Here is a 12,496-nt window from a genome sequence, read left to right as displayed (position 1 = left end):
ACCACTAGGGCAACGAGTGGTGTTTGTCTTGGGCTGACCGCGGGAGGAACACGGTGTACAAACCTCTGCTTTCCCCAGAGTGCTGAGGGTCTCCAAGATTTTGTGCTGCAGCAGGTATTCCAAACAAGGCCCTGTCTCCCCGGCTGGATGCTGCTTCTCCTCATACACCAGAATGTCCAGCATCTGTTTCAGGCGCCAGGGTATATCGGTCTCCTTAACTGGGGTGTTTTCATCTAAAGAGAAGGCATATACAAATCCCAATCAAAACCCAAAAAAAAATCATGTTTGCTACATGCTTGGTAAAACAGGCATTAAGGCTTTAGCTCCATTTGACTCTCAAACTTACACAAGCCCTTCCAACCCAAAGCATCTTCACATACACGCGCCCCGGCCCCGTAACTCTGAGACGGAACATGGCAGCTCTTTCAATAGTGCACAGCATATCCTGAAACCGACATGGCTACAACAACACAGCAATGCTATAATAGTTTGGGACAAGAAGTGAATAGCAAGCATATCCAAAAGAAGCTGGTCAGAATGTAATTACCTACAAAGCAATTTAGTCAAGACCCTGGAGTCAACACCCTTACACTTGTAAAAGCATCATGGGATTGTTAAATCCACAAGTGGCCAGGACTTCAGTTTTATGTCTCAGCTATAAACCAGCACCTCTGTGCTGGGGAACTGGTTTGTTACTGTGTCAGTGTGAAGTCATGAGCTCAGGGATATGCCCAAACAGATCAGTTTGCAGGACTAAAGCCATAGCGCAAAAGAGCTGATGAGATCAGAGCCTGGGGCAGCACAGTCACAGGCCTTACACTAACCAAGACCCAAATGAAACAAACACTAAGAAAAAAATCAGGTAAAGCCAACGCTTTATTCATAATTCCTACTGCAGGCATCAGGACATGGGGCACTGTTCCACACCACACAGGAGTGCCCTTTTTAGAAAGATTTTTCTCTACATTCTAAGACACAGTGAAAGACTCCAAAATGGTGAATTTAAAACTTTCCCCTCCCGGTAACAGAAGAACAAGTGGGTGTTTTCTTTTCGGGGACTGATAGAACCCAGAAGAAGTTAACAAAAGCAAATTTTTAAAAAATCATCATGCCTCTCAATTGGAGATCTTTTGTAAACTAAGTCTGAACTTTGGGGGAACATTAATAGGTATAAATCCACACACACACACCAAAAAAACCCCAAAACATTTCATTTCATCCCAGATCTATGTACTTAAAAAAAAAAAAAAAAATGAAAATTCTATTTTTCAGAGATGACTTTAAAACATATCCTCCCAACCCCCCTCCCCTTTGGCTTCAAAGCTGTAATTTTCACTTTGATATTTATCTCTGCAGCACCCCAAGCAATTAGGACGCTGGTTTAAAAATTATTATCCCTAGAATAGAGCCCTTGATGGACAATTAACTATAGTGACACTAAGCAGCAATGTTATAATAGAAAAACACCACTGGCCTAGCCTAGAACAAAGGTCAACGTTTCTCAGACTTGGGAGTCTAAGGTTAAGCTCATAAATCCATATTTAGGTATTTAAATAAAGTTGGGGCCTAAGGCCTTCTCAGCACACCACAACTGTACCAGTATAACCGTGCCTCTGTAAAGCAGTACAACTCCTTCTAGTGTGGATGCAGTTACACTAGTAGGGACTAAGCTATACTGGGATAAGCACTTTATACCAGTGCAACCGTATGCACTGTTAGGGCGGCAGCAGTATAGAATATCAGTTACAAAAAACACCTAGTACAAAATCTCTGTGTAGATCAGACCTAATTTAATATCAAGTATAAGAAATGTTGGCCATAGCATTTAGTGCAGGAGCAGTCCAGCCATTCTCAAAACGTTAGGAGAGCACCTCTGAGCAACAGAGACTGATTATTATAAGGCTCTGGCCCAGAGTATCAGATATCTACAAATGCCATGGGACGTGACCTCCCAGCCCTCACGGTGGGAAGAAGCAATACCTGTGTGCCATATATAGAACAGCGGGTAGACATTTTTAGGTTGCAGGCAACATTTCTCTTGGTAGGGTTTTTATGGGCTATTCAGCAGGCCTTTCATTATCACTCACTGGAACATCCTGCACTGACCCCAGGAAGAGGATGATGGAGACATTAACATTTTGCTCTACTCTTGGGCCAAGGCTCTCAAAGCATTTTGTACATGTTAATGAATTAACCCCAACAAATGCCCAACTCCTTGCCCACGTATATCTCATTGTCGCCCTTTACAGCGAGGGAAACTGAGGCACCGCCGAGTTAAATGATTTCTCCAAACTCTTACAGTGCATCAACTGGCAGAGCTGAGAAGACAACCCCCAAGTCCTAACTTGCAAACTCCCTGCCCTAAAAGTGAGGCAACACTCCTTCCCAGAGCTGCGAATAGAACCCAGGAGCCCGGACTCCCAGCCTCGCCCACCACCTACCTGTGGTCTCTAGGTAGTAGTGAGTGAGCCCTTTCCAGTGCTCGGTGAATGCCTCCAGCAGGTCAAAGCTGGGCTCCTGCTGCAGAGAGGAGAGTGCGGGCGTTAGCAGATCGGGAGAGCCCGTTGTTCATATCTACCCATGGGCCCTGGTCACAGGAGAGTCTCCCCCCTTCAGACCCTTGCCCCATCCCCTTAGCATCCTGCTCCCTGGGAACCTGCAGCCCAATAGACATGGGGGTCGGGAGAGGAGCCCCCAAAGCAGTGTGCCCTGGGGCCCCTCTCCTGACCCTCAACCCCATATCCCCTGGGACACCTCTCTGTCACCCATCCTTGCCCCAAGCCCCCAGTTCTCCCCCTCCCAAGTGCACCAATCTCCTGAACCCAATCGCACCTTGGGGCCCAACCTGGGTACCCTGTAGGATGCCCCCAGCCCTAGTCGCCTGCGGCCTCATCTCCTGACACCCAATGACACCCTTGGGGGCCCAACCCAGATCCTATTTCTAGGTTCTTGGGAGACCCCCGAGTCTCCTGGGCTGCCCCATCTCAGGACCCCAGTAATGCCTAAGGGGGTCCATCCTGGGTGCCCCCCCAAGTACCCTGGCCCCAGGAGTTGCCCTCCAGCCCCAATTCTCTAGGCTCCCCCCATCCCCTGACCCACAACGACACCTGGGGGGGGGTCAATCCTGGGCGCCCCCCAACCCTGACCCCAGGAGGCGGCCCCCCAACCCTGACCCCAGGAGGCGGCCCCCCCGGCCCCCCATCTCCTGACCCCAGGAGGCGGCCCCCCCGGCCCCCCAACCCTGACCCCAACGACACCCGCCGCCCCCCCGGGTCCCACCCCCGAGCTCCCCGCTCCCTGGCGGAGCCGCCGCCCCCCCCGCTCTAGGCCGCAGCGCGCCCGGCCCGGCCCTCACCGTCTCCACCGCCCGCTGCAGGAGGGCGCCCAGGCGGCTGAACATGGCGGCGCCGGGGGTCCCGGCCCGAGCAGGCGGAAGCGCGGGCTCCACCCGGCGGCCGGGGCGGGGCGAGAGGCCTCCCGGGCCTGCGAGCGGGGAGACGGGGCAGGGCGGCGCGGAGGGCGGGGCAGGCTCACAACGGTAGGAGCTGGGGGGAGGGGTCGGGGGGGCTATGGGGGAGCTGGGGGAGGGGTCACGGGCTATGGGGGGGCAGGAGGCTATGGGGGAGGGGTCCTGGGGTATGGGGGTCAGGGCGGTATGGCGGACCGTGGGGAGCAGGTCAGGAGGGCGTGGAGGATCTGGGGGTAGGGTCAGGGGCGTATGGGGGAGCTGGGGGGGGAGCAGGGGTCAGGGGGGTATGGGGGAGCTTGGGGAGGGGGTCAGGAGGGCGTGGAGGATCTGGGGGTAGGGTCAGGGGGGTATGGGGGTGCTGGGGGTGGAAATCAGGAGGGTATGGGGGAGCTGGGGAAGGGGTCGTGGAGTATGGGGAGCAGGGAGCTATGGGGGAGCAGGGGTCAGGGGGGTATGGGGGAGCTTGGGGAGGAGGTCAGGAGGGCGTGGAGGATCTGGGGGTAGGGTCAGGGGGGTATGGGGGAGCTGGGGGGGATCAGGAGGGTATGGGGGAGCAGGGGGCTATGGGGGAGCTGGGGGAGGGGTCGTGGAGTATGGGGAGCAGGGAGCTATGGGGGAGCAGGGGTCAGGGGGGTATGGGGGAGCTTGGGGATGAGGTCAGGAGGGCGTGGAGGATCTGGGGGTAGGGTCAGGGGGGTATGGGGGAGCTGGGGGTGGGAATCAGGAGGGTATGGGGGAGCAGGGGGCTATGGGGGAGCTGGGGGAGGGGTCGTGGGGTATGGGGAGCAGGGAGCTATGGGGGAGCAGGGGTCAGGGGGGTATGGGGGAGCTTGGGGAGGGGGTCAGGAGGGCGTGGAGGATCTGGGGGTAGGGTCAGGGGGGTATGGGGGAGCTGGGGGTGGGAATCAGGAGCGGATAGGGTGACCCCCCCACCCCTTATTTTAAGATGTATTGAAAATGCATTAAAACTGATAAGTACCATTTTAAATATTCAGGTTTCAGAGTAGCAGCCGTGTTCGTCTGTATCTGCAAAAAGAACAGGAGGACTTGGGGCACCTTAGAGACTAACAGATTTATTAGAGCATAAGTTTTCATAATAATAAATAAATAACAAATAAATCTGTTAGTCTCTAAGGTGCCACAAGTACTCCTGTTTTTTAAATATTCAGTGGCTGCTTGTGCCAATTGCATTGTATGCTGGAGGGCAACAGAACTGTGCCCTTGAGAGAAAAATCCATTGCGATGCTATGGGAAGTGGTGTTTCCCTAAAACGTCCTTTAAAGTAAAGTGTTCTCTCGTTTTCCGTGTGATTTACCCTTATTTCCATCCAGCAGTGGATTTCTTATTTTTAAACTTGAAGAGGTGGTGGGGTGAGGTAGGAGAACTGGGGATCCAGCTATTTCATGCACCATCTTTTTTCACCGCACCTGGGTTTTAATCTCACCCTGAGTCAGAACCAAAATGTCTGTTGAACCTCAGTCATGTTCCTAATCAATATTTCCCTATCACAAAATCACTGCACAAACCAGACTAAAGGAAACCGCTCCAAGTATCGTCCATTTTACAAGATAAAAGGTGGGGTTTGAAACATTTATTTGACATGATAATTTGTTAAAAACAACCCAAAACCCCAGCAAAAAACAAACAAAAATGACACCCCACCCCCACAATCTAACCCTCACATCTTTCTGAATTAACAAGTTACACAAAAGCACACTGTCACTTTAACATTTCCTTTCCCCCGATCCCCCCAGTTTCCATTTGGTAATAGCATGTTTTTAAAAAACTCAAGAACATTAGAAAAAATATTTCTACAATTACAAAACCAAATCCAATGCAAACAATTGCTTTTAAACATTTAACAGTTCCAATGCAAACATTGCAGCACTATGCAATGGAAATCAACAAAGTCTGTTTTGCTTTAGATTACAGTCAGGTTCTTATAACCTGATTCTGTAAGTTACTGATTCTGCATGAGCAAGCCCTTGTGAAACCCACTGGGCACTGTGTGGTATGAGTTCTTCTTTGTGCTCCACTGAGGATGGGAATCTCTTATAGCCCAGCAGGAGTGACTCAGGCTTTTAGCTCTGGAGGTGTTTGTTTCCATCCCAGGTGTGTTGGGGTGGCTGTCACACTGGGCCAATTGCAGCCTTGTTGACTTCAACATGGCTCTGGGCAGACCCAGGGGAAGGCAACTCTGATTGCAGATCAGAACCAGATAATGAAAGTGACGTGAAATTGATTTCCGTTGTCCAAGTCTTGGCCAAAGAACATAAATAATGATATGTTCTCTTTATTTTGAAAAATTCTTTTCATCACCTAAGGTGTTATTTGTAACACAAGGCACTAGTTTATTCACAACAGATTACCTAGAAGCTGACTGAGTTCCTTAAAAGATAAATACAATCAACGCTCCTGTGTTTCCACTATTCTCAATGCAGTTACTCTCATGCCACTTGCTGTAATGAAAGTTGTGTCCATGCCTCAGTCTTAAATATTCACTAGGCATCTGAGATTTCAGGCTTGGGAGAGAGTTACTAACCAGACTTTGCCCTTGCTCTGTTGCTGACTGCAGCAGATCTCAGACTGCTTTATGAAGGTGGGTCAGTGTCATTAGGCCTGTCTGACAGAGGGAGAAGCTGAGGGACACAGAGGGGAAGAGACTTGCCCAATGTTGTGGAGTGGCAGAGCCGAGGACAAAACCCAGCTCTCTTGACTCCCTGCCCTGTGCTCGATCCACTAAACCACAGTTGGCACCTACTGTTGTTCCATAGGGTGTTAGCTCAATGGATGCTGATGTTTCAAAAAGAAGTGAATTGCCTGTCTCTAAATGGCTATATGATTGTCTCTCCTCTTAGTAAAACCTGTGATCACCGCAGACCACTTTAAAAGCAGCTGCCACACTTCTCGGTCCCCACTCATGTTCCCTTTCAGTCCCAACATGCGGGCTCCCAAGAACAGCTGGCCAGAGGCAGCGCTGCAGGGTAGCATGCACACCTCCTGGCAGCCTCCTCCTCCCCTTTAGACTCCTGGGTGTATGGCCAGTGTACCCAGTTAGAAGCACTCTTTTTCTGATTTCAGACATGCCCAGCTGCACAATGCATGTAATGTTATCAAAGAGCTGCATCATTCCATCCCTGCACGGTAAAACGTCTGTGTCTATCTGGAAACCAAAAGTAGAGCTGTTATCTCTATGGAGAAAAGTGTTTGCTAGAAAGAGGAGTGGAGAAGATCCATGAAAGACTTCAAAGGACTCAAGAAACCTGGCTAGGTAGTCCAGAGCATTCTGTTTGCAGCTCCACTTTCTTTAGGGTCTAACAGCATGGGTGGACTCCAGCGTTGAAGCTGTTGTTCACGTTTGCTCTCATCCTTTCATTCCATGTGTCAGGAGCCATTCAAGAGAACTGTCTTCTGAAGCACCAGCCTATGCAAATTGAAGCTGCAGGAAGGTTCTGTAAATGCAGAAAAAGAAGCCATCTCGGCTCCATTCTGTCACATCAACTGCAAGGAGGAGAGTGCTGGTGACTAATGAAGTTGCAAGCCACTGCGGAATCGCTCCCTACAAAATGGTACCAGATGGATTTGCTGCTGTGAAGAGTCCCGACCCGGTAATGCTGGGGCGAGCCCAGCCCCACCCAGCCCGGTCCCCTTTCCCCCATTTCAGTGCCATTGCAGACAACCTACAAAAATCCAGTCAGTTTAAAAAATAAAAAAAAAGTTATTGTAACACTGATAACTACAGTAAAAAAAAAAAAAAAAAGGAGAGATTCAGAGTTTATTCTGCATGATCCACATGCAGCGTGAACGGTATATATATAGACGCATGGTCTGATATGTATATGTACAGTGCAATGTCTCCTGCCTTTGGGAACGCTCAGTGGGTAGAAGGGGCCAATTACATGGCAGACTTCATCTCCCATTCCTGAAAAAGATGGATGGAGAAAGGACAATTATTCCCATTTCCTGAGGGGGGGAGCGTGCTAGGTGAGCCAGGCCTTTCTCCCACCCCCAGCACGACTCTCCCTAGCAGAGGGGATGCTCCTGTGTACCTTTCTCTTCTGCAGAACCTTCCCCTTTTCAATGATGACCACAGAGGGTGCTCGCCTCAGGGCGCTCTTGGTGGAGGTGGTGCGTTTCAGCAGAGGTGTTAGGAAGGAACCCTGCACACAAGGGTGGAGAGAAGAGGGGTGGGTGTGGGAGCCCCCTTTTGCCTTTCTTTCCAATTGGTCCAGGGGGTTAGCTGTGAACAGAGACTCTAGGGCAGTGGTTCTCAACCTGTGTCCCGTGGGCCACTTGTGGCCCAATCAGCACAGAGCTGCGGCCCATGTGACATCCTCAGGGCCATATAGGTAGTATTGGATGCGGCCCACATATGCGGCCCACAATGGTAAATAGGTTGAGAACCACTGCTCTGGGGCCATTCCAGCTCAGTCTGTGGTCAGACCTCTCCCCCTGTCTAGAAGCCCCACACATGCCATAGCAGCTCCCCTCCATATGGAATCTCTTCCCCACTTTGTCTAAAGGCAAGAAAGAAGGACCTAAGGTAGACCTGACTTTCTCAAGGAATGGGAGAGAAGCAGCAGAATGAGGAAAGGGAAAGAGGGAGAAGAGATGATGCTGGGAAAGGGATGGGAGAAGAGAAAGGCAGGAAGCCCTAGGAGAGCCCCTGATCATTTCTAGCCCCCAACTGTTCTGTCTCATGGCTGCCCAGTGTCTGGCTCTCACCCATCCTGCTCCATCTTCCCTTACCTCGGAGCCTGCTGAGTTGGTGGCGGTGGCTATGTGGCCCTTCAGAGACTTGCCGATGGCTAGCAGGTTCATCTCTGAGCCGGCCTTCAGCCTGGTTTTCATCCGACATGCTCTTTCCAGCTGCCCTACCTTCTCCTCCAGCTTGGGGAAGGCCCTCTTACCTGCAAGAAGGCAAATCGTGGAGCCATGTGAACCCACATGGGAAGCTGAAGGCCCAATCCCACCACCCTGACTCACTCTGGGTTACAGCCATGCCCCGAGAGTCGCAGGACACCCATGGCTCAACACTCCCAGCCTTCTCCTGCACTGGGTAAATCTTGCCAACCCCTGGCACAGGGGCAGGGGGTCAGCAACCTGCCTGAGGCTGTGCAGCGATCATACCAATTAAGAAATCCAAGCTGTCCGGGGCACCCTTCCTCTCAGGCTGCGTCAGCGTTCGCTGGGACTGGAAAAAATCCCGGCTCCTCAGCTCTGGGGCCACCTCTACCCACTGCTCGTTCAGAGACTTGCCCGGGCCGGTTGGAGGAGCAGCTGGAAGAGCATGGGAGAGAAAGGGGTCAATGGCTGTGTGATTGTCAGCACTCAGAAAGGGATTCCCCCTCCAGGCATGCTGAACCAGCCTACAGCTGGAGCCGCTCTGTGCCTGGGGCCCAGGGGAATCCTGGACATGCCCAGGGCCAAGGGTGGGGGAGCTGTTCTGTAGCAGGCAATGAGAAGCAGAGGGGCACTCCTCTACGCATGCGCCACCCTGAGACCCACTGGAGCCAGCCCGTTCCAGGGAGGCAGCGATTCCCTCTCAGCACATGCTGGGGCAGACATGGGAGCCAATTACTGATGGGACGGTGCCTCTTATCGAGATGGGACCGCACTCAGCTGCTGTCAGACATGGAGTCTGCCCCCGGTGCAGCCACATCCCTGCCGTGCTGGAAGATGGAGCCTCACTCACCTGTCTCCTCCGGAGCTCTGCTCCTGGGGTTGCTGAAGGCACTGTCAGGAAGGGCACATGGGAGTCTCTGCGTCTGGTCTTGGGCGGCTCTGTCCAAGCTCTGCTGCTGCAAAGAGAAGCCAGTGAGGAGCCTGTGGACAAACTGGCCAGACACGCCGGCCCAGATCCCCATGAGGGCAGCTCAGCCCATGGAGTTTCGCCAAGCTCCACCGGCCAAGGGGCTGGCCCACTTGCTAGAAATGCCTACAGATGCTGGACTACGTGGAGGTTACCAGCTGGTGCAGTATATCCGCGTTGGAGTAGACGGGGCTGGAGTGCGTCGCCGGCGGGAGCTGCCCGAAGGGGTCGTCCATGTAGGTGTTGGGGGTCGGGAATCTCCGCAGCAGCAGGCCCCTGCAGGCAGAGCAGAGAGGAAGCCCTGTGACTCTGGGCACCCATCGGTGGTGGCGATTTTCCATGCTGAGCACCTGGGGCCCGTGAGTGCTTTGAACCAGACGCAGCAGGGCCTGATGAGTGCTGCCTGGCTGCCCTAAGCGTCTGAGCGGTAACACCAGGTGTCCCAGACACAACACAGGTTGTCCCCAACATGGCTAGCACATGCTTCAGTCATTCACTAGTTCTGTAACTGGGTCCCCATGGCAGTGCCAGATGCAGAAGCCGCCAGGATCCTGTGCCCTGGGGCTCTGTCCCAGGAAAGGCACCCATGGGCAGCCAGGTCCCCTGCCTTAGCAGAGGGGGAAGGAGAATGGAAAGAAGGCAGAGGGAGGGACAAAGCTGGGACAACCTAAAGATAGGGAATAGGGGGAGCTGCTCTGAAGAGGCACTGTGTCTCGGGGGTGCTGCGGGACGGAGGGGCCAGGTTCTCCTTACCCCACAGGCGCGGAGCTGGGGGCATCTCCAAGGACTGAGGTTTCATACACAGAGGCTGGTTCCGCTCCCTTCTCCACCTGCAGGATCTTCAGCCAGATGTCCCTCTCTTCATCCGAGTGGGTCTGCACCAGAGAAGGGGACAGGGCTCAGTCATCGGCTCTGGGCCAGAACCATTAGGGAGGGGCCAGGGAGATGCCCTCCTCTGGGGAATGGCATTGGCTCAGCAGCCAGAAGGACAGGAAAGGGACCAGACACGACCAGGCAGAGCAGAGGGTGGGGGAAACAGGCTGGTTCCTTGCTGCGTCTCTCCATGCACAGCATTATTGGCACGGAGTGCGGCTCCTACATCTGCGTGACCACAGCACCATCTGGAGCTCCAGGAAGGGAGGGCAGATCCTGTTCCTACCATCCGTGGGATGCTGCCAGTGAGGGCTGCCCCCCTACCACCAGGCTAATGGTCTCTCTGCTACAGCTTGGCTGCAGGCCACGCCAGCACCATACGGGTTAGCACAGATGCACCACGCACCTGCAGGACGGCGACCTCTCTGCCTTGCTGGCTGATGTGGATGTCATGTCGTCGGCCCGCGTCAGCCCCCGGGGTCACATTGCTGCCTGCCAGTGGCACAGCGTACTCAGGGCTCTCAGTGCAGCTGGGGTCTCTGAACATCTGCAGGGCGCCCTGCTCCACCCTGCACCACAGCTTCTGCCACTGGCTGTTCAGCAGCACGTCCAGGAAACCTGCAGAGTGCCCCCAAGGCCTCTCGTTATGAGACGCGCCCCTGCTGCCTGCTCCGCCATTGGGGAGAGGGCTCGGCACTCACCCACCCAGCACAAACTGCAGCTGATGCCTCCGGGGACTGTGGGAAAGGAGTTCAGGGAAGTCTGGGATGAGAGCACAGGCTCTGTGTGCAGTTACCCCACTGCTCCGCCAATGCACCCAGCCCCCCGGCTGTTCCACTCCTGGGTCACCTCCCCACCACCACAGCTCTGCCAATGCACCCAGCACCCCGGCTGTTCCACTCCTGGGTCACCTCCCTACCACCATAGCTCTGCCAATGCACCCAGAACCCCGGTTGTTCCACTCCTGGGTCACCTCCCCACCACCATAGCTCTGCCAATGCACCCAGAACCCTGGCTATTCCAGCCCTGGGTCCCACAGACAGTATGGCTGGGGTAACTGATGCTGCGCAGAGTGGTCAGGCTGGGCCATACCGCACCTCCTTTCCTTGGCTCTCCAGCTGGGATGCAGCCAGCTGCAGCGGGGCTGACCAGGGAGTTCTCCTCATCTGAATCAGAGCCAAACTGGGAACCTCTCACCTAAGAGAGACACGGGTGCCGCAGACAATGATCACTGAGGCAAGGGGAATGGATAAGCAGAGGGAATTTCAGGCTGAACATCAGAGATTTCCCCATGGGCAGACCCAGGAAATGGGGGGCAGCTCCCCAGGGAGGAGAAAGCCTTATCACATGGGACCATTCAAAAGGCACAACATGCCACAAGGAACAACCCTGTGCTGTCCGGTCTCACAAGGGCATCTCCCTCCCTCGAATTTCATGGGTCAGGCTGTGCCCTCGGGCACGTCCCCCAAGCTGTGGGCACATCCCAGGGCAGAGTCCCTCCTCAGGGTTCACAACATTCCTGTGGGTAGCAGCAAGACGGGCCTGTTGTAGAAGGAGCTGCTCAGGACAGGATGGATAGTGGGGATTAGGAGTCAGGGCTCCTTGTTCTAGTCTCGTCTCCCAGTTATCGCACTGGAGACTGTCAGGATTCCTGGGTTCTATTCCCTTCTCTGCCAGTGACTCACCGTGTGGCCTTGGTTAAGTCACTTCCCCGTGTCTCAGTTTCCCTGCCAGAACACAGGGACAACGATGCTAACTTGGGTAGGGAGAGGGGTGTGAGAGCACCTCAAGATCCCAGGTAGCAGGGGCTAGAGATGGCTAAGGAACCTACTCACCTGGCGTGAGTTCCTGCCCTGCTCCAAGCTGGGCAGTGCTGGGGAGCTGTGGGCAGAAGGCCTGCTGACAGAAGAGCTGCTCACTTCCTCAATCACCTACAAGAAAGGAACAGCGTTACAGCCACGGACGCAGAAGCTGGGGGTCCCGGCCCCCCAGGCACAGTGGGAGCCCAGCCCCCATGAGAGCAGAGTCGTTTCCAAGGCAGGGCATGCGCTGCTGGGAGGGTCAGAGCCCCCACGGCGCTTGCAAACCGCTATCTCATGCAAACTCCTAGTGGAACCCTGTGGGGGGGACGTACTGCAGCTTGGCAAGAAGGGGTATTGGCCCGCCCCACAGCTCTGAGAGGTTTGCGGGAAAAATTGTCAGCACCCAGCCTGGCCTGCAGGGGGAGCCAGGCCATAACTTATCTGCCAAGCCCCAGCTGATGGGACGGTGCCCGTCCCCGCCCGCAGAGGGGAGCGGGCAGCCCGGGGCCCGGACGGGACGGTGCCCGGCCCCGCCCGCAG

At 54.3% G+C, this 12,496-nt stretch overlaps 2 protein-coding genes across 14 annotated transcripts in view; both read right to left on the bottom strand.

Moving 5' to 3' along the window:
- The window catches only part of FHIP2B (FHF complex subunit HOOK interacting protein 2B), a 30,280-nt gene that overhangs the window by 15,617 nt on the left and 2,167 nt on the right, over window positions 1-12,496 (bottom strand). For 7 of the 11 annotated variants that reach the window (XM_043503220.1, XM_043503225.1, XM_043503223.1 and 4 more), the window contains exons 1-3: window positions 3,356-3,511; window positions 2,442-2,520; window positions 64-233 (exon numbers count right to left, since the gene is read on the bottom strand). In XM_043503220.1, the coding sequence (XP_043359155.1) occupies window positions 64-233; window positions 2,442-2,520; window positions 3,356-3,400 (294 nt within the window). In that variant the 5' untranslated portion in view covers window positions 3,401-3,511. Of the gene's footprint in view, window positions 1-63; window positions 234-2,441; window positions 2,521-3,355; window positions 3,512-12,496 lie in introns of those variants that run through there. The other 4 variants (XM_043503222.1, XM_038384563.2, XM_043503221.1 and 1 more) reach the window with 3 other exon arrangements.
- LOC119848593 (actin filament-associated protein 1-like 2) overlaps window positions 5,041-12,496 on the bottom strand; it is a 28,662-nt gene continuing 21,206 nt past the window's right edge. For 2 of the 3 annotated variants that reach the window (XM_038384567.2, XM_043503228.1), the window contains 10 exons: window positions 11,990-12,085; window positions 11,252-11,351; window positions 10,561-10,772; window positions 10,035-10,156; window positions 9,437-9,557; window positions 9,165-9,270; window positions 8,600-8,749; window positions 8,219-8,379; window positions 7,519-7,629; window positions 5,041-7,391 (listed from right to left, as the gene is read on the bottom strand). In XM_038384567.2, the coding sequence (XP_038240495.1) occupies window positions 7,365-7,391; window positions 7,519-7,629; window positions 8,219-8,379; window positions 8,600-8,749; window positions 9,165-9,270; window positions 9,437-9,557; window positions 10,035-10,156; window positions 10,561-10,772; window positions 11,252-11,351; window positions 11,990-12,085 (1,206 nt within the window). In that variant the 3' untranslated portion in view covers window positions 5,041-7,364. The remainder of the gene's footprint in view (window positions 7,392-7,518; window positions 7,630-8,218; window positions 8,380-8,599; window positions 8,750-9,164; window positions 9,271-9,436; window positions 9,558-10,034; window positions 10,157-10,560; window positions 10,773-11,251; window positions 11,352-11,989; window positions 12,086-12,496) is intronic. The other variant, XM_043503227.1, reaches the window with a different exon arrangement.

The sequence above is a fragment of the Dermochelys coriacea genome, chromosome 26 (genome assembly GCF_009764565.3).
Source record: "Dermochelys coriacea isolate rDerCor1 chromosome 26, rDerCor1.pri.v4, whole genome shotgun sequence".
Lineage (NCBI taxonomy): Eukaryota > Metazoa > Chordata > Testudines > Dermochelyidae > Dermochelys > Dermochelys coriacea.
Note: the sequence above shows the minus strand (reverse complement) of the source record. Positions and strands in the feature narration are given on the sequence as shown.